The 25,634-nt window shown below is 40.1% G+C and overlaps 1 protein-coding gene across 7 annotated transcripts in view; it reads left to right on the forward strand.

The window, feature by feature from the left end:
• The window catches only part of ckap5 (cytoskeleton associated protein 5), a 42,701-nt gene extending 19,472 nt beyond the window's left edge, over positions 1–23,229 (forward strand). For 4 of the 7 annotated variants that reach the window (XM_085462813.1, XM_085462814.1, XM_085462815.1 and 1 more), the window contains exons 19-45: positions 241–424; positions 567–712; positions 978–1,152; positions 2,115–2,228; positions 2,459–2,587; positions 2,785–2,979; positions 3,063–3,189; positions 3,651–3,736; positions 3,962–4,072; positions 4,493–4,615; positions 6,544–6,693; positions 6,763–6,966; positions 7,046–7,181; positions 7,992–8,185; positions 8,281–8,453; positions 13,493–13,516; positions 15,139–15,312; positions 15,421–15,541; positions 15,917–16,096; positions 16,192–16,379; positions 18,536–18,611; positions 18,699–18,887; positions 19,277–19,414; positions 19,750–19,833; positions 19,949–20,108; positions 20,198–20,316; positions 21,000–23,229. In XM_085462813.1, coding sequence (XP_085318939.1) covers positions 241–424; positions 567–712; positions 978–1,152; positions 2,115–2,228; positions 2,459–2,587; positions 2,785–2,979; positions 3,063–3,189; positions 3,651–3,736; positions 3,962–4,072; positions 4,493–4,615; positions 6,544–6,693; positions 6,763–6,966; positions 7,046–7,181; positions 7,992–8,185; positions 8,281–8,453; positions 13,493–13,516; positions 15,139–15,312; positions 15,421–15,541; positions 15,917–16,096; positions 16,192–16,379; positions 18,536–18,611; positions 18,699–18,887; positions 19,277–19,414; positions 19,750–19,833; positions 19,949–20,108; positions 20,198–20,316; positions 21,000–21,260 — 3,961 coding nt within the window. In that variant the 3' untranslated portion in view covers positions 21,261–23,229. The remainder of the gene's footprint in view (positions 1–240; positions 425–566; positions 713–977; positions 1,153–2,114; positions 2,229–2,458; positions 2,588–2,784; positions 2,980–3,062; positions 3,190–3,650; positions 3,737–3,961; positions 4,073–4,492; positions 4,616–6,543; positions 6,694–6,762; positions 6,967–7,045; positions 7,182–7,991; positions 8,186–8,280; positions 8,454–13,492; positions 13,517–15,138; positions 15,313–15,420; positions 15,542–15,916; positions 16,097–16,191; positions 16,380–18,535; positions 18,612–18,698; positions 18,888–19,276; positions 19,415–19,749; positions 19,834–19,948; positions 20,109–20,197; positions 20,317–20,999) is intronic. The other 3 variants (XM_085462817.1, XM_085462818.1, XM_085462820.1) reach the window with 3 other exon arrangements.
• The last annotated feature ends 2,405 nt before the right edge of the window (positions 23,230–25,634 follow it).

The following is a 25,634-nucleotide window of genomic DNA, read 5'->3' on the forward strand; positions in this document are numbered from 1 at the left end:
AAAAACAATTCTACAAAAACAGAGTGGGCCAAAGTTTTTCTACAGCAAAGACTCCTTGCCAGTTATTATAAATGCCTGATTGCAGTTCTTGCTTTTTCATATTGCAACTAGATCGCATATAGAAGATTGAGATGGGCACCATGACATCAGTTGTTTTCCTGGCCTCATGTATCTATGCCATTTTCACCCTGGAAGTTGTCCTAAAGACCTCTGTTAACATTTGACCTCCCTACTCTCCAGTATCAATGTGAAGGGTTTCATCAACAATGTGAAGACAGCTCTGGGAGCAACCAACCCCGCTGTTAGGACAGCAGCCATCACTTTGCTGGGAGTCATGTACCTCTACATGGGAGCTCCACTACGCATGTTCTTTGAAGATGAGAAGCCGGCTCTCCTTGCACAGATAGATGCAGAGTTCGAGAAGGTAGCACTTCCAGAGATTTCTCTAAATTTAACTATGTGCTCAGTTTAGCAAGTGTGACCGGTTTAATTATTGTAGTAGTATAATAACAACAACGGGAAAAATAATCACAACTAGTGTCTCTTTATCCTGTCTCCTGTTTTAGATGCAAGGTCAATCTCCACCACCCCCTATCAGGTTCACCAAAAAAGTGGCGGCAGAGGAGGAGGGTGCTGAAGTTGAGGAGCAGGATGAAGATGCTGGAGGTGGAGGACAAAATATCATGGACCTGCTGCCCCGAACAGATGTCAGGTAACCTGATTGTTTCCTTGAAATTTATTTAACCATGCATCCATGTGCGGCAGCTGGAGCATGGCTTCTCCGATGGCGACATTTTCAAATTCTTAGGTCCACACAGGGTTGTTACCCATCTTAAGAGCTTCTAGACTGTTGCTGTTTAGACATTTATCTGGCTAATTAAGCCATCAGTAGGATGTTGGGCCTTAAATCTGTAATATGTCATGTTTGCTATCCCCCTTCTTTCTTTAATGTAGCTCTTTTTCCTTCTGTCTCTAAGTGACAAGATCACGACTGACCTTGTGTCTAAAATTGGAGATAAGAACTGGAAGATCAGAAAGGAAGGTCTGGATGAGGTTGCAGCCATCATTTCAGAGGCCAAGTTCATCATGGCCAACATTGGAGAGCTGCCTCTGGCCCTGAAGGGACGTCTCAGTGACTCCAACAAGATCCTGGTGCGTAAGATGGTGCTCTTCACCTGACCTACAGATCTCGTGTGCGTGCGTGATTTGAGAGGGGAGAGGGGGGGAAATCACCTGTACTGTATTTATCTACTTAACCTATTTGGTTCTTATCTTTGGTGAGGAAAGTATGGAGATAAAAATGATCGCTTTGTGTTCAAGCATTAGTGCTCCTGCCTTCATTTAAAATCATGCATATCGATGGTCTGGTGAAAAAAAACATTCAATCATTTTTACTACTCAGATTTCTCCTTCTAACATATTGGTCAAACGTATATTTTGATTCATCTTTGATTAAGAATTGGAGTACTTAATTGGATCGTTTTTACTCACACAAGGCTGAATGTTAAGATCCTTTAACCCCTTCCCAGCTGTGACAACAAGGAGCGGCCAAGGGGCACTTTTAGGATGCTAATGTTCACATTTTGAAATGAAAAGGCAGATGGTTTGGAAGACAGGTAATAAAGGCCATCTGTGTCAACTGTCGTTGAACAGAGGGGGTATCTTACGACACTATTAGCCACCTACAATGCAGATTTGAGATCCCTTCCATGGCGCCTCAACCGCCACTCACATCTGTAAGGTGACCCCAATAGGTGAGATGATGGGGTGAGGCAAGCTCTTAGTGGTTTGATCCGAAACATCTGGTGATAATGATCCATGCCTTTATTCATGACATGATGAGGCACATTAACACCACTAGGATTTAAATACCTGGAACTCCATTTGGATTTTGAACTGAAGGAGCCTCTTGGATGACAGGTGAAATGTCTCTGTGAAACTTAAAGAAGTCCAGTTGATTTCCTTAGATGAAATCTAATGTGTTTGTGTCTGTCTCAAAAATTAAAAACTGTAACAGTTTAGTGTGGAGCGATATTATGTGAGGTAACTATGTAGTAATACTTAAACTAAATAGGCAGTAAATGTTAATAAGGGTTTTACTTTGTGTTTTTCAGGTGCAGCAGACTCTTTCTATTCTGCAGCAACTGGCTACAGCCTTGGGACCTGGACTTAAGCAGCACGTCAAAGCTCTGGGAATTCCCATAATAACCGTTCTAGGAGACAGCAAGGTACTCAGCCCACCGATGATAGTATTCATGATCATCTTGTTGCAAACTTTTTTTCTTTTTTTTTCTTTTTTTTTTTTAAAAAACCCTCCATTCCAGAGCTTTCCTGCTTTTGAGATTTTTACATGAAAATTTCATAAAAATATGAAAGTGCCATGAAGGAAACATGTTAATGAAAACAATAGTAAGATATATAGACCTAGATTGAATTGTGCTGGCAATTATTTCTGCAGCCAAATGTGAGGGCGACTGCCATGACCACACTTCAGGCCTGGGTGGAGCAGACTGGGATGAAGGACTGGCTGGAGGGAGAAGATCTTTCTGAGGAACTGAAGAGAGAGAATCCCTTTCTGCGACAAGAGGTACACACACACACACACACACACACACACCTATTCTTTTTGCTGTGTGGTCTCACAGAACATAACTTTGACTGTTCTGTTTTCTAGAGATGGATTTGAAATTTTAGTTGTTGGTGTTCCTTATTGCATGAATTGCAGCACAACGGGATGTAAGTAAGAGACTCATGTTTTGCTGGAAACCTCTCTGCATTCCCCAGGTGCTCGGCTGGTTAGCAGAGAAGTTGCCCACACAGAGGACTGTTCCAGGGGATCTGATGCTGTGCATTCCTCAGCTTTACGCCTGTCTGGAGGACAGAAATGGAGATGTGCGCAAAAAGGCTCAGGATGCCCTTCCTACCTTTATGATGCATCTTGGCTACGACAAGATGACCAAAGCGACAGGCAAACTCAAAGTACGAACCTACGGGATATTTTTGCTTCTTGACCACAAATAGTGAGTAGGGATTAATGTCATCTTACTCTCATCTCCCCTCAGCCTGCCTCTAAGGATCAGGTGGTATCCATGTTGGAAAAGGCCAGAGCAGTGATGCCAGCTAAACCTGCGGCGCCAGCCAAAACGGGGGGAGGGAAAGGATCTGCAGAGCCAAATAGAGCTGCTTCAGGTATTTTTAATATTTTAGCATAGTCCCGAGTACGTGTTCAGAACATTTCGGTGGTACTCAAATTTATCTAAACAATGGATTGCATTTAATATTACAGGAATGGTTAAAAAAAAGTAAATTCCACCAATACAGCCAGTCTTTATCCTGATGATAAAGGTGAAGCTTGGCGGTTGAAGGTTGCTGTTGTTAAGACTGTATTGGACTTTTTCTCATGTGTAACTAAATAATGATGGAACCCTTTTTAGCTTTTAAATCCCCTGTTTTGTTTTAAGTGTACTTGTTCATGTTTAAGAGTGATGCCTTTTTTTTGATCTCCTCTCCTTCACAATGAACCCTCTTCAACTGGTCTAACAATAGAACTCAGGATTTCATTGGAGAGAAGTTTGTCATTTCCTGTTAGGCTTGCAGGTATGAGCTAAAATGGCCAGACCATTCTATTAATTTGAATCTGTCCTCTGCAGCCTCCAGGTCTCAACTACCAAGTGAAGACGTCGCTGATAGTAAACCAGAAGTTAAGAAAGTCCGAGGTGGAATGGCTGCTAAGAAGGTATTTATGCTTCTCACGTGTGTGTGAGTGAACATTATTCATTTTGTGTACTGCACTCAGCAGATACAAGGTGCTTTATAAATTAAGTCAGTACAGTATGGTTTGCCATGCCATGCACATTTGCGACTGGGTTTTTTTTTTTTTTTTTTCTTTTACACTATTTTCTTATCAGTTAATTCAGGACTAAGAAGTTGTAAACACAATATGGTTTTTCTACTCACCCAGCCTCCCTCCCCACCTGAGGAACCCATCCCTCCCCCTTCTTCCAAGGACAAGGACAATAATGGTAGTAAAAAGCCTTCCAGCAAAGGGAAGGCTGCTGGTGGCAATCAACAGGTAGATGTTCAAGTGGTGTTTAGTGATGAAAGTCGGCTCAGAACTTCATTTGAACTGTCCCTGCTCTCTCCCAGTACATCAGGAGCAGAGTTTCTCACTGGGCTCTTTTTAACTCTTTTCAGCCTCTCTCTCTCTCGCCGTGGTTGTGTCAAAAATGCACTAACTTGGTTGCAAAAACAAAATTGATAGTTCACACAGGATTCAGGTTTCACTTAACTGCATGAATGTGTGTGTCAGACTTCAGCGTTGCAACCTGCCTTGCATAACACCTCCTATATTTCTTCTTTCTGCAGTGTGTTACTTACAAGCTCTTCCTCTCTTCATTTGACATTAGAAAACATTACTATGCTCACACATCCACAGGCAGAACAATGTTTAATTCAGCTGTTCTCACTATGAATTTGCTGTTGCTTCCCTCAGGGTGCTGCTGGTAAGAAGCCTGTGTCTAAAGGTCTGAAGGATGATGAAGATAAGTCTGGGCCACTCTTCATCCTCATCGCCAATGCGAAGGAACAGAGGATCAAAGAGGAGAAGCAATTGAAGGTACCAGTAGATGGAAAAACAGCAATAGGGCATGTCTTTGTGGACTTTCTAATTGTAGGTGTGTAGGAAGCTAACATACTCAACAACACATCAAAAGAATAGAAGTCCTATAAAAGAACACAAGTTTTATTGGCACAGACAAAGGCTTTGACTTTGAAATGAAACATACACAATCTGGTGATCAAAATATGCTGGTTGTACAGCTGACGTCAAAGTTTAATAGACAAAGACCAGTGTGTTGTCTCTATAGATGATGTACACGTGAATATAATTTTGGCACAAATGAAACTTCCAGAGGAGCCGTCATAGGGCAATAGGCGGCGTGCACTCTGGGCAGGTCACCAGTCCATTGCAGGGTCCATACAAAGACAGGCAAGCACATACTCATATCCTCATGTATAGCTAATTTTTAGACGCTCCAATTTAACCAAATTGGAGAAATGGAAGAAAACCATCGCAGATAAGAAATCTCTATGCAGCATAAGATCAGGTTTGTACCCAAACTTTTATTACTTTGAGGAGAAAGTACAGGAGAGAAGAAGACTTGAGAATTAAAAGCAGCTCTAAAAATATATACAAATACTTTTGTCTTATTAATGGGCAATAATGAATATTAGAGAGAAAAATGTCTTTCAAATTCAACTGCTCATTGGTTTCCATTTTAGACTGTTTTTCTCCCCCCCCCCCCCCCCATTTGTTTCATTTTTCCAAAAAACCACCTTTATTTATGAATAACTGAGTTTGTCTGTAAGCCTTTAAAGGAGAATGTGGTGAGAAGCAATAATAACAGCATTCTGAAGTTTCTGTGCTGCTGAAAACAAGATGTTATGAAGGTGTAGCTATTAATTAATTAATATTAACAATAATTCACTGTTCGGTATAATAACCCTCAGGTCAGTGGCTCAGTTTTACTGGCCCAGTTTTACTGGTACACACCTACCCAGTAGTTATACAAGGTGGTTACAGGAACAGCGCCGCTGTGTTGGATACTACAAACACGTTTTGGTTTTGTTTTTTTCATTCTACCTGAGCTCAGTCTGTCTGTAACTGCTCGGCCTCTTTGCTCTTCGCGGTGTGTAAACAGACTCTGGCTCCATGTTAAACTACGCCAGCGTCATCATCACTGCTGCTGTTGTCTTATCAGGGTTTCTGTTTAAAACTGGGGCCTGTGTGGCCTTAATGTCACACCTTTTATTTACACAATGCTCCTAAATAAGTTTGTATTACAGCCCCGTTTTTAGTTGCAAATGTGGGTGAAACACTTGAGTTCCCATTTCCATCGTGACAGCAGCACGCTGCAGAGCCGCGGTTTGTTCGAAGTTTTTATAATCAGATGCTTCAAAATACTTGATGACTCATTGCAGCTCTATTTTTCATGTATGTCCAAAATCATTTGCACCTTTTTGTTCTATGTTCCCTATTAATTACCACCAGTACCACTTTAAATGCTACAGATTGTGGTTCACTTATAATACAGAAACCCATTTGCTGCACACGTATATAGCTCTTAAATGGAATAATAAAGAGCTGTTGTAACGTATTGTACTGAAAAAAAGCAGCATCAGCTCAAATTACAGTATCTTAATTACGAGATACTATAATTAAGATGCTGTGTAAACTACACACTTGTAGTTAAGAAATTGTTACTTTTTTTTTTTTTTTTTTTTTTTTGTGAACACAACACCTCCAGTTTAATGTATGTCAGAGAAAGGGAGATTGTAATCATTCTCATCATCATGATGCAAAATGAATGAAATGGTAGAATACATGTAGCCTCTGTAGGACTGTTGAATACCAGTTAAACCATTTAAAGGCATTTTCATAGTGTTGCATTGTGATAAAATTAGATGTGCAAAATGTATTTTATTTTATTTTTTGGTGAAATATGACATGTCTGCTTAAGTAAAAAGAAAACGTTTTTGTTGTAGATTCTGAAGTGGAACTTCATCACCCCTCGAGATGAATATGTGGAGCAGTTGAAAACTCAAATGTCCACCTGTTTTGCAAAGTGGCTGCAAGATGAGCTGTTTCACTTCGACTTCCAAAGACATGTCAAGGCCATTGGAGTCATGATTGAGGTATTGGCTGGTCCTCTTCCTACTGCAGTGCGTTTTGTTTGCGTTTCACTAATGAAGTCTGTTTAACAGAGGTTGGAGAGTGAGAGTGAAGCCACCATCAGCTGTCTGGACCTGATTCTGAAGTGGTTCACCCTGCGGTTTTTTGATACCAACACCACAGTCCTGATGAAGGTGCTTGAGTATCTAAAATTGCTGTTTGCCATGCTGAATAGAGAGAACTACCACCTGACGGAGTATGAAGCCAACTCCTTCGTCCCCTACCTCATACTTAAGGTGAGTACATATCCGAATGGGACCTCTTCATTTATTTTCTTCCTCACTCCATCCGCTGAGCATCTTCCCTCATATTTAGGTTGGAGAATCAAAAGATGTGGTTCGCAAAGATGTTCGGGCTATCCTGGCCATGCTATGCAAGGTTTATCCAGCATCCAAGGTCTTCCCTTTCCTCATGGATGGAACCAAATCCAAAAACTCCAAACAGAGAGCTGGTAGGTTTTCTTTGGTTAGTCTTTGCTGCACCACATGACTATCAGTCCTCTTCTGTTTGTGCCAATTTTTTTTTTATAGCTATAAAACAAAAATTGCATTAGAAATGAAAGCTGTGTGGCAGGATTTTGATTTGGGGAAGGAAAATGTTCTTTTCAAGCTCGGTCAGCTCCAGCAATTCAGGAAGACATCTGTAGCGATAGGTTGGGTGTTAGGAGAAAGACGAGGGCAAACAGAAACTGGACCGAAGACTCACTATGGGAGAAAGGGCCAGAGTTTACTAATTAAATGTAGTAGTGGTGTATAAACCTACAGGGAGGAAAAATAAATGCTCAGTGCATTATGGGAAGCCTAAGCCTATTGTAACATAAGCATATAAGCTTTATCAGAAAGAAAAGTTTTAGGCCTAATCTTAAAAGTAGAGCATGTATGTCTCTTAAATCCAAACTAGGAACTGGTTCCTTAGTAAATAGCTGAAGATTTTGCCTCCCATTCTACTTCTATGAAACACAAGTAAGTCTGCAGTCCAAGTGCAAAATTGCTGTTAGGTTAATAAGGTACTATAAGGTACTGAGGAGGCCATTAGACTGGAACCGGGGGGGAATTCAAGTGAGAATGGACAACTGAAACACCAAATGGCTTAGGGAAACCACAGAAGACATTTAAGTGGGTGATTGCAGGAAGGAGAGAGAGAGAGAAATAGACAATTTATCGACTGTATGGCCTTCACATTTATGTGAAGCTGTATGTAGAGAAATGCAGGGGAAATACTGTAACACATTGTAATTGTGTTGTGTTTTTGTTTTTCTCAGAATGTCTGGAGGAGTTAGGTTGTTTGATAGAGGGCTATGGGATGAATGTATGCCAGCCTACTCCAGCTAAGTCTCTGAAAGAAATTGCTGTGCACATTGGTGACAGAGACACATCTGTACGCAATGCTGCCCTCAACACTGTGGTGGCTGTCTACAACGTCTGCGGGGATCAGGTCTACAAACTTATAGGAAATGTAAGATGAGCACTGGTCCTGGTCATGTTTTGGTAAGACTTCACATGAAATTGTACTCTGCACTCTTTGACATGCTTCTATCCCTGTGCCTCCAGTTGTCGGAGAAGGACATGAGTATGCTAGAAGAGAGAATAAAGCGATCAGCAAAGAAGGCACCCACAGCTGTGGCCAAACAGACTGCAACAGATCGGTCTCAGAAGGAGCACCCAACAAACTCCAATGCCACCTTCCTCCGCAAGCCTGCACAGGAAGACCCTAATAAGCTTAAGTATGTCCCCTCTGATTATGAGTTTGTCTCAACTAAATAAAAAAATAAAAAGGACCCTCACCAAGAGATAAGAATATTGATGAGGGGGAAAAATCATTGTGTGATTACTGCTTGGTGACAGTGCACAGCAGGCCTTTGAAACGGCTATTCTTCAAGTTTAGCGACTGGTTACAGTAGGGCAGAAATACTAGAAGTTTTCACATATAGTTTAAAGCATGATACAAATCACTTAAGGCACTGGTCTTGTAAAAATGACCCTTGTTGTAATGAGGTTGACGGTTTCTTGGTTGTGCCTGCACGAATCCCAACACATTAACAACTCGATGCTAAAACTTTACTGACTCTTCAGTGTAAAAGTAAGCTTCATGTCAGCTGATACAGTTAATTTGCCCCAGAAAAAATATTAGTAATCCAGGAGAGCAGTTTGAAACTACTATACATCTTAGAGTCATAGTGGGGAAAGACTGGACTGGAGTACCTGGAGAGAACCTACGTAGGCACAGGGAGAACATGCAGACAAAAACAGGATGCAGTCAGCTGGCAGATTCAAACCAGGAACCATCTTGCTAGTAGGTGACAATGCTGCCACTACACCTCTTTGCTGGCAGCATTTTATTTTCTGTGCCACTAAAGTGCCATTAGGTAACTGTTGTTGTGATTCGGTGCGTTATAAGTAAAATTGAATCGGTTTGATAAAGCTGTCATAGTTTGAGAGTTACTGGCTCAACATTGACCCTTTCATTATGCACAGTGAATTATTGTAGCATGTAGTTTTGTGGACCAGTGCACAAGGGAGCAGCTTCAGCTTCACAGTAAACTAAATGGAAGACCAGTATGACCAGTATAACATTAACCTCCTAAGACCCGAACTCTTCCACGGCATGCATTTTTAATTTGTCTTTGATATTTTGGCATATTGGGGCCCGATGAATGTAAAAACAAAGAATTACCAGATTTAATTTTTTTATTTTATTTTTTTTACCTGATTTTTGTTTCTAAGAAAAATGAGAGCCACATATGAGGATATTTGTTTAAAATTTCGATAGAACAGTAGCAGTATAATGTCCTCGTAAGTGGATATTCAATTCAATTTTATTTATATAGCGCCAAATCACAACATAAGTCGCCTCAAGGCGCTTCATAGATACAGAGAAAAACCCAACAATCATATGACCCCCTATGAGCAAGCACTTTGGCGACAGTGGGAAGGAAAAACTCCCCTTTAACAGGAAGAAACCTCCGGCAGAACCAGGCTCAGGGAGGAGCGGCCATCTGCTGCGACCGGTTGGGGTGAGAGAAGGAAGACAGGATAAAAGACATGCTGTGGAAGAGAGACAGAGGTTAATAACAGATATGATTCAGTGCAGAGAGGTCTATTAACACATAGTGAGTGAGAAAGGTGACTGGAAAGGAAAAACTTAATGCATCATGGGAATCCCCCGGTAGCCTACGTCTATTGCAGCATAACTAAGGGAGGATTCAGGGTCACATGGTCCAGCCCTAACTAGGGCTGGGCGATATGACCCAAAATTCATATCTCGATATATTTTAGCTGGATGGCGATATAAGATATATATCTCGAAATTTTTTTTAAAGCCATAAAGTAAGAACAAAAAGAGAGTTCTTAGTCAAAGCTGTGTCCCAGATGTCACACAGGCACTTTTATTAACATACAGCACAGATGTACATGAAAAATTACTCAAAATTAAATTATGAGCATTCATTAAATAATAATGCTCCATAAATAAAAGAAAACAAGGTTGTTTTTGTGCTAAACAAAGAGCTCACAATTGTGCAGTCAAAATGTAAACTAAAAGACGCTGAGCGTAATAACAAAGACAGACAGATTTCACAGCTGCTCTGTTCCCAAGTTTTACTGTGTGACTGATAGCCTGGAGTTTGAAATCCGCTTCATAACCACGTACGTCTCTTACAGGTGCTATTTATGGTCCTTATACACACACAATACGGTAATATTACGTTGATGCACAGTACGTATCACTCCGCGAAGCTCCTCGGTAGCCGTAATGCGCCGACAATCTATCAAGCGGTGCAGCTCCGTAGCTTACCAAAGTCGTACTCAAACATTTTTGACAGATTGCTGAGCGCCGTGTACCACATAAAATCGGTTCGCGGCCATCAAGCACAACCAGAATTCATACATAAGGCGCGCTATCAACTTTTGAGAGAATGAAAGGATTTTAGGGTTAGCGCGGTTAGCTCGTTAGCGCGGTTAGCTCATTAGCATGTTTAGCTCGTTAACACGTTGACGCCGTCCAGCCCCACGCATGGGGCGATGCGCAGTAACTCGTTAACGGAGATTTGCCGTGTCCGTCTTGTCGCTGCCTGCACGTGAAGCGATGGGGGAGGAGGGGGAGTTGTCTTCAGTGAAGGCGATGCGGAGTAACGTTGCGTAGAGACAAAAGTGGACGAAAGAGAGGCAAACTTGCGGCTCCACAACTATAATTATAACGTAACATAGACTATATCGATATAAAGGATATTGTCACATCTTATATCTCGTATAAAAATATATCGATATGTTTTAAAAACTCGATATATCGCCCAGCTCTAGCCCTAACTATATGCTTTAGCAAAAAGGAAAGTTTTAAGCCTAATATTAAAAGTAGAGATAGTGTCTGTCTCCCGAATCCAAACTGGAAGCTGGTTCCACAGAAGAGGGGCCTGAAAACTGAAGGCTCTCCCTCCCATTCTACTTTTAAATACTCTAGGAACAACAAGTAGGCCTGCAGAGCAAGAGCGAAGTGCTCTAATAGGGTGATATGGTACTACAAGGTCATTAAGATAAGATGGGGCCTGATTATTTAAGACCTTGTATGTGAGGAGCAGGATTTTGAATTCAATTCTGGATTTAACAGGAAGCCAATGAAGGGAAGCCAATACAGGAGAAATATGCTCTCTCTTTCTAGTCCCTGTCAGGACTCTTGCTGCAGCATTTTGGATTAACTGAAGGCTTTTCAGTGAGTTTTTGGACATCCTGATAATAATGAATTACAGTCGTCCAGCCTAGAAGTAATAAATGCATGAACTAGTTTTTCAGCGTCACTCTGAGACAGGATATTTCTAATTTTAGAGATGTTGCGCAAATGGAAGAACGCAGTCTTACATATTTGTTTAATATGTGCGTTGAAGGACATGTCCTGGTCAAAAATGACTCCAAGGTTCCTCACAGCGTTACTGGAGGCCAAGGTAATGCCATCCAGAGTAAGAATCTGGTTAGATACCATATTTCTAAGATTTTCAGGGCCGAGTACAATAACCTCAGTTTTATCTGAATTAAGAAGCAGAAAGTTAGCAGTCATCCAGGTCTTTATGTCTTTAAGACATTCCTGCAGTTTAACTAATTGGTGTGTGTTATCTGGCTTCATGGACAGATAGAGCTGGGTGTCATCTGCATAGCAGTGAAAATGTATGCTATGTCTTCTAATGATGCTGCCTAAGGGAAGCATGTATAATGTAAACAGAATTGGTCCTAGCACTGAACCCTGTGGAACTCCATAATTAACCTCAGTGTGTGAAGAGGACTCTCCATTTACATGAACAAATTGGAGTCTATTAAATAGATATGATACAAACCACTGGAGTGCAGTACCTGTAATACCTACAGCATGTTCTAATCGCTCTAATAGGATATTATGGTCGACAGTATCGAACGCTGCAGTGAGGTCTAGCAGGACAAGCACAGAGATGAGTCCACTGTCAGAGGCCATAAGAAGATCATTTGTAACCTTCACTAAAGCTGTTTCTGTGCTGTGATGAACTCTGAAACCTGACTGAAACTCTTCAAATAAGCCATTCCTCTGCAGATGATCTGTTAGCTGTTTGACAACTACTCTTTCAAGGATTTTTGATATGAAAGTAAGGTTAGAGATTGGCCTATAATTAGCTAAGACTGCTGGGTCTAGAGATGGCTTTTTGAGTAAAGGTTTAACTACAGCCAGCTTGAAGGCCTGTGGTACATAGCCGATTATTAGAGATAGGTTGATCATATTTAAGATTGAAGAATTAATTAATGGCAGGACTTCTTTGAGCAGTTTTGTAGGAATGGGGTCTAAAAGACACGTTGATGGTTTGGAGGAAGTAATTATTGAAGTTACTCAGAAAGATCAATTGGAGAAAAAGAGTCTAACTTAACATCAATGGTACTAAGAGTAGCTGTAGATAATATTACATCTGTGGGATGATTATTGGTAATTTTTCCTCTAATGATAAAAATTTTATTTGTGAAGAAGTTCATGAAGTCATTACTAGTTAACGTTAAAGGGATTGTTGGCTCAAAAGAGCTCTGACTTTTTGTCAGCCTGGCTACAGTGCTGAAGAGAAACCTGGGGTTGTTCTTATTTTCTTCAATCAGTGATGAATAGTAAGATGTTCTGGCTTTGCGGAGGGCTTTCTTATAAAGCAGCAAACTATTTCTCCAGGCTAAATGATGATCCTCTAAATTTGTGACACGATATCAGGCCCTTATAGAGCAAAATTGAGTATTTTGGTCTAAATAACCCAAAATGTGATGTCCACATGTGGACGCCAGGTCCTAGGAGGTTAAGCTAAAAAAACATTCAATATGGTTTCTACAGTAGCCAAGTTAATCATCGTGTTTTATGAGGAAAGAAAAAAAAAAAGAATAAATAAAAATCTTAGAGGGATTTAGATTGTTGTAATATCTGCCGTAAATAGTTTGCATTATGAATTGTAACATGGCATTTCAAGGCAATCTATTCCAAATGTTTCCTGTGAGCATGTTAAACATTTGGTCCATTGTGTTTTGGTTGGGATGACTCTAATGCAGTCATACATTAGTTTGAATGTTTACTCACAACTTTGTCTGTCCCCTTCTTGTCTTGATATTCTGAGTCATTGCATGTTGGGTTCCTCTCATAAGGTTACTTGTCTAGTCTTCAACTTAGTTCAACTAAAATCACCTTTCACTGGCCGACTGCTTGCCTTTCTCTTAACCCTTCCTCTTTCTTCCTCTGTGATTTCCTCCTTTTTTCTGCCTGCCTTCCTTTCTGGAGCAGAATAATGTATCGCACGTATAGGATGTGAGTACCAACTCCTCCTCCTTCCCCTCTTTTCTGTCTGTAGCCATTGTAAGAACTCGTCTCACTGTATTCTTGTTCAGTGTGTTCAATGTAAACTTGTTATTTCTGTTCTTTCTCTCTCATTTCTCTACTTTTAGAGGGTTATTTTTGCCAAATATTGTGGTTGCTGTTTCTTCAAACAGAAGCATGAAAATGTATCTTTTCCCCTCCTCTGTAATATGGTGATCTGGATTTTTGATTTTTGACCCAGAGGTGTGAATCACTCTTGCAGCCTTCTTGCTGATGTACATCACCCACCATAGTACACTGGTTAAGCCAATGAGCTTTGCTGACATGTTTGTCTTTTTCACTTTTGTCAGTGGATTATGGTAAAATTTCAGTGTGTGCTGTTCTTTATTTTTCACTAAAAGAAGGGCCAATGTTTAAAGAATATTGTGATGGGCGTGTTGCACCGGCACTTAACAATATGTTATTGCAGCCTAACCTAAATTTTCAGGGTCTTTGGACTGCTGTGAAAATAGATTTCACCAAATTATGGGGTTACTTCAAAGTTCATGACATGAGTTTTAGAAGTTGCTGGGTACTTTCTAATTTTATAGCATGCTGTCTGCCCACCAAAGTTGCACGTTGGTGCGTTCCTAAATAAGTCGTAATGAGTTCGTAGTTGGAAATCTTTGGTTTTTTTTGTTTGTTTGGTTTTTTTTGTTGGTTTTTTGGGTTTTTTTGTGGAACTCCACCCTTAACTCAGATTTCCCACTCGGAAAATCAGAGCACACCAACATACCCTGAGTCAGTAATCCAAGATAACCGAACATAAACAGTAAAAAGCAAAACTGTAAATGTTTCATCTGTACTACCACTGCTGTATTTGTATTTATCAGGCTCTATCCATCTATAGCAAAAGCACTATACTGCATTGCTAGTGATGCCTGAATGGCTCCAACTTACTAAATCCTGTTTTTCCTCATTCTGTCTGGAATGTGCTAACTCAAGAGTGACATTACACCTTTCTGAGGTATCTGGATTCGTTCCCTCATTCTGGCCAAAACAAAAGGTTCCTTAAAATTTCAGTCTTGTTATAAAAGTACACAGTTTTTCTTTTTACAAAATCAATGTCATAGGTCCTTTATGCAAATAGCTGAGGCTATGCTGCTGAAATACGTTACCAGCTGGATAAATCACTTTCATCAACCTGTTATTTGTTATCAATGTAATGAACAGTAGCCTTTTATCTGGTTGTCCACATGACTTTTTCCCCATCTCGCTGAAGGATACAAACTCAATGTCTTTAAAATCAGTGCTGCTCTGTTTCTGTTCAGACAGTCCCAGTGAAATTTGGTTGATCAGACAATTCTCACACATACAAGTCCTGTGTTGGAATGCAGTGATTCATAGAAATGTGACATTTGAGAGTTTCAAACTCATTTATTAATCATATTAAATTGGATAAACCCTTCTTTAGGCTGAGGATATTCACTTATATCCACATTATCTCTCAAAGCTTGAAGTTGTGTGAGGACTGGAGCTAAGCAGCACTGATGGATTATTATGCTCAACTAAATTTAGTGTCTTGTCTTCTTTTCCCACCACCTGTCTTCCAATCCCTCCCTCAATCTATCTAGCCAAGCCCGTCAGAATGCACAGCACACAGAGTCCCTGCATCCATCCATCCCCAAGGAGTTCCAGCTAGACCTGGATATGATTGAGATGGACCAGGGTAGAGTGTGCGAGCTGCCGGACCTTGTCCAACACAAGCTGGATGAGCTGCTGGAGCCCATCATGATCCCTGAACCCAAGTAAACAACCTCAGTCCTGATAATTAAGCGCACACACAAGCAACACAAACAAGAAAGAAGTGAACATTTGTTGAGGTTTAATGCTTCTTTGCAATTTTGTGTTCAAAGGATGCGTTCGGTCTCGCCACACTTTGATGAACTGCACAACAGCACGGCTTCCACCATCAACTTTGTCATCTCTCAGGTTGCGAGTGGTGACATCAACACCAGCATCCAGGCGCTGGCACAGGTAAACAAACATATTTTGCACAGAGCACATTTTCAACTGATTGGATATGAAATATTTAGTAAACTGTCAACCACCACTCGCAGTAATCATTAATGAAGCAGAAGAGTTTCTTTAAAAAACACGGTGACTTTGCACTGCTAGGAAAACATGGCACAGGTCTTTCTTTCCCCCCCTTCTTTTCAGGAATGGATATTTTCACATGATAGTCAGGATGTATTTATTTGTTTATTGACACAAGCACTACAAAGATACTCCTGTCACAACTTGATGCATAAATGTTGGTGAATAAAAGTATAATGGTATCCCTGAACCCATGCTCAGTGTTCCCAAATAGCATTTCTCTCTAAATCTGAAGGATTTTACTTTCCTCTGCAGATTGATGAGGTACTGCGACAGGAGGACAAAGCGGAAGTGATGTCGGGACACATTGATCAGTTTCTTATTGCAACCATCATGCAGCTGAGGCTCATCAACAGCACGCACATGGCTGACGATCGGGTGGATAAGAAGGATATCATAAAGTTGTATAGCTGCATCATAGGAAACATGCTGTCTGTGAGTTGTGCCTACACAGTAATCACATCTGTTAGCTTGATTTGAGAGGAGGATGCTGATGTCTTTATGGACCTCCTCTTGTTCCTTTCTACTAGCTGTTCTCTATGGAGTCCCTGGCCAGAGAGGCATCTATGGGTGTGTTGAAGGACCTGATGCATGGTCTGATAACGTTGATGCTGGACAGCAGAGTGGAGGATGTAGAAGATGGAACACAGGTCATCAGGTCTGTCAACCTGCTTGTAATCAGAGTCCTGGAGAAGTCTGACCAGACCAACATGATCAGGTCAGTAAGAAGAAACTCCTCACTGCGATAACTTCAGCTAACTTCTGTGTGTGTATCTGTATTGTTATTTCATTCTTTCTTTTACGGCTTTAAGTCCAGAGAGGTCAGTTTTGTGTTACTAAGGTGGGCGGCTGAATCACCATAATAACCTATTCTGAACACACAACCTGGTTGGGAGCCAGTTACATTCAGTGTTTCAGTTTACGATCAGCAGAAAGCGCCACAGTCTTCCATTTTATTTACATAAATAATTCATCATCAACATGTTTCCCTTTATCTTGCAGTTTTTCAGCAGGACCCTGCTGGAAAACCAGCTGCACAGCTGATAAATGAGCCTTTTTTAGTTTCAAAGAGACAGATTTTGGGGTATTACCCAAAGTCTGAACTGCATCGATCCACGTGCTCAGTGTCCATGGTTACCATGGTTACTGCAGAAGCTGCTGTGAATTAAACAGCTGGCACTGCGCTAACTTGCGGGTGGGATGAGTGTTTGTTTTTCATTACAACAGAATTGTCTGACTTGGTTGACTTAAGTTAACTTGTAGTTTAGGAGTATCATAGATAACGCCCACGTGAGTGTGTCCTCAGAAATCTGGACTCGTGTGGACTTTCCAACGACATAGTGGTAACTGTACACCACAATACTGAAATAGACTATTACGGAAATTACTGCTAGCATCCAGAAATCTGATGTTTCATAGTTTCTAACAAGTCTTTGACAGTTAAACGTAACATGACCAAAACGCCAACATTAAAAAATTTTTAAAAAAGCACACACCACACAAATCAGATGTTGTTCTGATTTCATTTTTATTTTAGTAAACTCAGAAAATTCTAACAGAGAGCTGGTGCTTAGATTATCGCTGAATAAACATTTCTTTAAAAACAGATGATGTAATAATTTCTGGACAGGCTGGAGTCTTCAGTATCCACGAACAACGTGTTGGTTCAGATGCTTCTCTGCTTGTGATTTGAAATGCATTCTGGGATACCTGGCTGTCCCAAGTGGTAGGGCTGCTCAATGAATCGAATTTTAATCACGATTACGATCTGGGCTTTCAACGATCATTAAAAATGACTGAGCCGATTATTAGCCCCTCCCTTGTGCTTTACTCTTGCGCTGCTCCGTGTGGCAAATCGAGCGCACCTCTCTGCATTTCGAACACGTGTCACAACAATTAAGAGCAGCGGTCTCCAACCTTTTTTGCGCCACGGACCAGTTTATGCCCGACAATATTTTCATGGACCGGCCTTTAAGGTGTCGCGGATAAATACAACAAAATGATTAAGAGGACCCGAGGGAAGCTCGGAAAGCTAAGCAGAAGTTATCTGGAGAGGAGAGTGACTGCCGCTGGTTGAAAAGAGAGGTAAAAAAAAACTTCAGTGGTGTGGAAACATTATGGGTCCGCAGAGTCAGACGTGGATCAAGTAGACATAGTGTGTAAACTTTGCTACGGTGTCGTAGCTGCACCACAGAGCAACACTGCGAAGTTTACTAAACATAGATGTTTACATTTTTCATTTATTTTTTATATTGCAAACATTTGCACTGTTATCAGTATTTGCACACTATTTTATATTATTTTTTGACAATCTTTAAAGTCATTTTTCAATATATTGTTATTGTTAAATAAATATTGTCAAATAATCGAGATCTCAATTTCAGTGAAAATAATCGTGATTATCATTTTTGCCATAATCGAGCAGCCCTACCAAGTGGACACTACCACCAGTTCATAGCAATCGATTATCTCGGCTCGACCTGTCTTGACTTAATTTAATATTTGCTTCTTTGGACTTCAACATGTAAAACCTTTTGTCTTGTTCCTGTTTCTTTCATTTAAGGAACATTTTTAAATTGCTACAACTGGTCTCCTTATTCAACGCATTTATGTCATTCATTTAGATTATTTTAGTGCTGGACTATTAACACATTCTAGCATCACTTTCTCCTGAGATTTTTTTTTAATTTTTTTTTATTGAATTACTATTTGTTTGTTTTTAAACTACCAGTTGATATTGTGTTTACTGGCTGTTATAGTCCTTAATGTTCCTGTTTATTTAACTTGTTTTGTGTACGGGTGCTTTGTGACTGTTTTTCTGTGAAATTGACTTGACAAATAAACTTTACTTCTTTCCTTCCCGTCCCTTGGCAGTGCTCTGCTGGTGTTGCTTCAGGACACACTGGTCTCGACAGCTGGTTCCCCCATGGTCTCAGAGCTGGTCATGAAAGTAAGGGAACCTGATGTTAGTGCCAAACCTGCTGTCCACTAAAAATGCTTTAAACTGGACTTCTAACTCATGTTTATTTACATTCAGTGTTTGTGGAGGGTTATCCGCTTCCTCCCAGAGACCATCAACAACATAAACCTGGACCGGATCCTGCTGGATGTCCACAACTTCATGAAAGTTTTTCCCAAAGAGAAACTTAAGCAGCTCAAGAGCGATGTCCCACACAGGACCCTCAAGACGCTGCTACACACACTCTGCAAGCTCACCGGGGCAAAGGTAACACACACAGTAGCTGAGTGGTTAATACTAGCGCTTCACAGCAAAAATAAAAGTTGCTGTTTTGAATCCCTTGGTTTGCTTGGGTTCCATTTGTGGAGTTTGCATGCTCCCTTTAGAGTGCCATCTAAATGTATGGTTCAGTGCAACTTGTTGTCTAAAGAGCTTTGAATGGACACTAAAACAAGAAAAGCTCTTATAGAAGTTATATAAGAAAACTGCAATACCTGTTTAGTAACCCATACATAGGTCCAGGTCACATTATTTTACCATTCATTCATGCTTAATGCTTTTGATAAAGTTTTGAATTGGACTCTTTTTTAAATGAGTATTTAAAATGTTCATTTATTGATGACTCTTTCCTATTGCTTTGTATTAATGATGATCAGATCCTTGACCACCTGTCGATGATTGAGAATCGTAACGAGTCTGAGTTGGAGGCCCATCTGAGGCGGGTAGTCAAACACTCTGGAAACCTGGCGGGACTCAAGAGTGACCGGAGCAACGAGAAGGGGGGACTGCGTATAGTAAGTAACGCATAAAACTCGGCAATGATTCTATAAATGGAGAATGTTCCATCAGAGTTGGGAGTTTATGTTGAGCAGAATGCTGATTTACAAGTTAAATAAAATTCTACTTTTTCTTGTGTGAATATGTGTTTTATTCCTCCGGGGTTTTTTCTCTCTTCTCCTCCCCGGTGCTTTTCTTAGACGATCCAGTTTTTTACCATTTCTTCCTGCACTAAATGTGACGGCAGTGTTCAGGAAAAAGCATGATGTAGCAAATCCATTGAGTCCAGAGGGTTAAATAATTGAACTGTCAACTACTACTGAGTTACACTATCCTGATGTTTCTTTTGCAGGACGATCGGATGTCAAAGGCAAAGGTCAGTGACATTCTGTCTGAAATCTTCAAGAAGATCGGCTCCAAGGAGAACACTAAAGAGGTCAGCATCGCTCCTGTTTGAAAATCAAAGCAGCAGTGTAATTAATTTTGAAATACGTTTTATGATACTTTTGACCCTGGACAACAAAGTGAAGCATGAACACTCTCCTTTTCAGGGTTTGACAGAGTTATATGAGTACAAACAGAAGTACTCAGATGCAGACCTGGAACCGTTCCTCAAAAACACATCCCAGTTCTTCCAGAGTTACGTGGAGCGAGGCCTTCGCATGATTGAGTCTGAGAGAGAGGGGAAAACTCGAATCCAGACCACAGCAGGTACAGCTGTACCCCATGTTGTCATGGTGCTCTTTGGTTATTATCAATCAGGAATGTGTAGTAACATCTGTGTGTATGCTTCTCTGCAGTGATCCCTCAGCATGGTGTTGACTCCAGTCTGAGCAGCAACGAGGAGCTGAAGCCAGCTGTTTACTATGAAAGACTGAAGATTCTCAGACAAAGACAAGGCCTGGAAAACACTTCCAGGGTCAGTTGGTATTATTCATTTAGTAAAGTCACAATGCACTGATGAGCTACAGCTGCTTATCAAAGTAGTGTAGTGGCTATATTAATTTCTTAAAGTCCTCTCTTTTATACGAGAGAAGTACAGACGGACAAGCGCCTGTTTTTATGCGTTGTCATTAGCAACGACGATACAACAATGGCTTGTCCACTTGTTTATTTTCCACATAAACCTTTCACAATAAAGCTCAAGATCCTGTTGAGACTTTTCAAAATAAACTGAATCACGTGAAAGAGCATGCAGACTGTTTACGGATGAGAATTAAAAAAAGAGCCGCCAGGTGCTAAAAAATAAACCTTAGACTCAAACGTTAGAACAGGCTTTTCCCCGCAGCACGCCGTGTAATAAATACTCACAAAGAAAACGGCGGCCGTTACAACTTGTCTAAAAATGTATCGGTTAAAACACTCGACTCCAGCTATACAACGTGCAGCAGGAAACACTTCACGCAAGTCGAGCTGCCCGAGATTCACAGAATTTACAGAAAATGTCACATTTTTGTGATTTATATCGTTATCGGACGATAGATGTCTTAAATATGAGATTTTGGTCATATCGCACAGCCCTAATTCCAGGATGAGTGTTTGTTAGTAGTGGTATGCAGCCTAAGCTAACGTGTCTTTTCGCCCTCTGTCTCCCTCCACCAGCAACAGAGTGTTGGGGGAAGTGAGGACGAGGCTCAGCAGCGACCCACCATCTCCTCCCTGCTGTCCTCAAAGCCGTCAGTGGCATCATCCACCGATATGCTGCAAAGCAAGCTGTCACAGCTGAAAGAGTCGCGGGAGCTGTACATGCAGGAGCACAACGTTCACTCCCCGACACACACCAACACCCGCTCAGCTTCACCAGCTGCCAACCTGGATGACCTGAAGAAACGCCTAGAGAGGATAAAGAGTAAGCGGCAGTGAAGCAGGAGCACCACATCATCTCATCCATTAACCTTGTGGAGTCCTCTAGTAAGAAATGGACCATCCACCTTTTTAACTCATGCTGTCTTTATATTGATGTTCTGCTGGAGGGAAAGGGAAGGACACAGGACCCCGCCTCAGATTTGAACCTGACTCCACCCACTGTGCCTGTATGTTGTTAGAAATAAAACGCACCCTGTAGAAACCATACAGGTGTTTTCAGCTACTGTTATCAGAATGTGAGTTATTGTTCATCAGAGTGAAAAGCTGAAGCCCTTCAGCAATATGAGAGGAGGGGCACCGGTGGTGTTGTAGTTGTTAGAGAATTAGGATCATGTACTTTGTTCTGTCTTTGCCCTCCATGTACACTCTGTATTATGAAGCTTCCTCAGCCACTTGTCTGCTCGTTTTTTTGTTTTGTATATATTGAACAGTTCAACACTTCTGTTGGCTGCAGGGGAAAATGTCAAGGACACAACAGTAGCAATATTCAGGTAGACGCCCAAAATGAGGTGCGTGACATGAGGTGAGTGCCCCCTATTGGTCATACATAGTTTCTGTGATTTCAGCTTTGCATCAGTTCAGTATGATTTTAAAGAATGTGTTCAACACACTGAATTAAATTTACCTCAGCAGGAAATCTGAGAAGATGCTCTTAATTTTTATTTGCAAAAGCCTTTAGTTTTTCCCCTTTTCTGCCTTAGTAACATGTTATATTCTGATGTGAATCCAGTTGTCAGGTTTCATTCTCCACCTCTGAATAGGAGATGTCATTACTGGGAGAGTGAAATTTGCTGGGACAGGCTGATTTACTGCTGCACTGCTCAAGAGTTTAGCTTCAGTAATGAGTCCAGGTCATATTGATTATAAATAGGAATTAATGTTATATTCAGCTGAAAGGATAACCTTCAAAAAATTAATGTACTTAAAACCATTGTTTCACATTAACGGTCATTAACTAAATTTCAACTGTATAGCTGCATGAAGTCAAAGTAATAATAATAAAGGCTTTCTGTCCTCTGGCCCATGGTTGGCATCTCTAAGTGACACTGTAAAACTCCAGCACCTACTTTAATTAACGTGTCTAAAGTTTGTTTGTTTTTTGTTTTTTTGTCAATTTCAGACTTGAAAATATTGTAAGTTGAGTTGCATTTATTCAGATTCTGATGGATTATCTGCATCTTCTTTAACCAGATACTCAGATGATGGGCTTTCAGAAAGTATCTGGTTTGTTTTGTAGCTTTTTCTTGAGCTTTGTTATCACAGGAAGAGCAAAAGTGTAACCAAAAACATTGGCTGGTCCACACTTCGGTATAGGGTTTTAACTACTAGATGTTCTCTATTAATCTGCAGGTTATTTTCTCATTTTAGTGTATGCAATGGTTGACCCATCAGAAAACAGTGGGAAAATGTTTCAAACTCTCATCAGCTTGCACTGAAGGACGGGCTGATCTCATAACGGTCTCCTTTTGTCTGGATCTCTAAAGTAGACTCCTCCAGTCCACTTATTAGTGGTTTTGTAAACTAAATGAATCAGATCCATTGTTTTAGTAACTCCATCTGTTTTTGTAGTCTTGCTTCAGAGTCTAGAAGCTACTGTTTTCCCCCTGAAATGGGTTGGAGCTGGTGTACAATTAATGGTGCAGTTTAAAAAAACAAAAAAGGCTTATTTTGTTGAAGGAAGGAAGTGACCGCTGAGAATTTTTCTTACATGTGTGCAGTTGTGTTGCGCTGTGCTGTGGGTTTACACTCAGCTGTAAATAATGTATGTAAAACTCTCCATTAACCTTCACTTAACAAACCGCAGCCATGAAGCCAGACTGCAGGGTGAACGTGGTTGCCACTGTAAAGTGCATTGTCCAAACTGTTGTTCAGCAGAAGGAAGCACTCTGTGTTTGTAGGCTGTAGGAGCATGGCATGAGCCTGTGATTTTTATGTTATTCTGTAAATAAAGTTTACATCAATTAAACTGCTTATTACATCTCTTATTTCCAGCCCTCGGCCAATGAAGATAACTAAGGCTGTTAAGTCATCTGTTCCGTAGTTAATATTAAATACAAAAACAGATGCTGAGTAAGTATGTAATTCCTTAGCCATGCTTGTATAATATGTTGTGGAATTTTTTTTTTTTTTTTTTTTTTTTTTTTTTCTGCCCTTAAAGGAGAAAATTTGTTGTTTTAGAACTTCTGTATTTGTAGGAGTGAAAAGACTCATCAATGGTTCTTCTGGGTTTTTCCAAAATTCATTGTTATTTGGTCTATAAAATATTAATGCCCTCCCTTTGGGAGGGGAAAATGGTTAAAGTACTATATGATATATAGTGACCACCAAATAACTGATTTTACAATGATGAGCTTCACTTCTTTTTTTGGAGACCTGAAATGTAAACACAAGCTATAAATAAAGTAGACCTGACAGTCAACACAAAGATTGAGACATTCCAGGATCTGGACACAGACACACAGCAGGACAAAACGAGTGTAATGAGGAATTAAATTCAAATTTAGCAGCACTGAAAGTGAGAGAGAGAGAGAGACCTTTGACCTTTTAATTTGCCCCTCAATAAGATGTGAAACACGATGTAAAATAATCCCAAAAGTATCCAGTGGCAGTGCTGGGAATTTATTTATTTATTTATTTTTTTTCCTCCTGCCTACACGGAATGGGATGACACTTTGATTTCTGTATGTAATAATTTCACACTTCTGCAGCCATATCATGTGAAAATGATCACAGATGTACACAAAAACATTTTTAAGAAGAATATGGCAGTGTTTGCATGAAACCAGTGAATTCGTTTTTTTAAATGAATTATGAAGTATGTACTGATTTAGCAGTGAATGTGGGAGTTCTTGTGATTTCTAGGATGTAATGTCAAAATTTTGCAACCATAAAACTTGAAAATGATCAATGATCCACACAAAGACAGCTTGAACAACCATAGGGTTGATATCTGATGACGGTTGATAACAACTTGGTTGTTATATTCTTTGAAATGTGTAAATATAACCGTTTATCAGTTTGTATTTTGTGTGTATTATTTGTATGAGTGTGATTTTAGCACTGAATTATATGAAACCTGGCATCAACAACAAAGGGATTACAGATATACAGTATTTTTCTTATCCCAACCAAGGGAAATTAAACAACCTTGTGTCTTTGGGAGTATAAATTGCAGAATTTACGAGGTGCACCTAAAGGCACCATGAAAAGCGAACCCACAATGAGCCGTACATAGTGATGTAGGTGCGCAAATTATTGCGTAAATTTTCAAATGTGGACGGCGGTCTGCAGTTGCCAGTCAAAGCTGTTATGATGAGGTTGCACCCCGGTTTTACAGCATTATGGTAGTAATTACAATCAAACTTATGAGAAAGGAGACCCCTTGAACACAAATCAGCATGAGTACTAATAATGGGAGAAAGCATATCTGCAAAAAAAATTATTTGTAAAGAACTTGTTTTAGCGACCCCAGTCCCATTCACTAACATGGAGGAGTCAGGGTTTATGACCTATACTGCAGCCAGACACCTGGGCGCGACAGAAACGGTTTTGCTTCATTTTGGGAGAGCTGTTAGGTCGTCCATGTTTTATACAGTGATTGGTCTTATCACAACAGGTCAATAGTTTCTTCTATTTTAAAAGATCTCCTATGTATTTTGAATCAAAGTGATCCAATTTATTCACAGTCATTTTTCTGAAAACTGTATTAAATATTTTACCTCAAACTAAGTTAATCACTAAGAGAATAGCTGCTATGTTTGCAGTATGGGGTGTTAACATAATTTCTTTGTTTCCAGTAAACTTTTTGTTTATAAAGATTTGTTTATATTTCTGATTCAGGTACCTGGCAGCTGTTTACAGAAAACACATAAACCCATTCTATAAGCAGTTTTATACTTATTTTATACTTAAGTACTTTACTAGTATTTTACTTGTAATTAATTAATTTTACGGTAATGCCACACTGTAAGTAAAACAATGTAATTTTTACATAAGTGACTGCAAAAAATTGATACCTTGAAAATAAAAAACCCTGTAAGGCGTGGTAATATTATCAGCATCAGAAAATGTATGCACTCCTCTAACAGATGGCAACATTGATGTTATTAGTTGTACAGGTTCTGTGACCATTAAACAGGTAATAAGTTCCATTTAGTTCAAAATCATATACTATATTTTTTGTAATATGACAGTAAAAATAACACACAGATTGCTCCCATTGGGAGCGTTCCAAAAGTTCATTTTGCTTCGGAAGATTCCTGACTGAGAGATGTGACCCGACTGTATCTGCATGGTGGTAAGAGTTGTTCAGTTCTCCAAATATTTAGGGCAAAAAGGAAGCACTTCAACGCTTCCTTTATTGCTTCCGTT

Source organism: Copadichromis virginalis, linkage group LG7 (genome assembly GCF_057382275.1).
Source record: "Copadichromis virginalis isolate Kocher_CV1m ecotype Utaka linkage group LG7, C_Virginalis_male_GT1.1, whole genome shotgun sequence".
In the NCBI taxonomy this organism is placed as follows: domain Eukaryota; kingdom Metazoa; phylum Chordata; class Actinopteri; order Cichliformes; family Cichlidae; genus Copadichromis; species Copadichromis virginalis.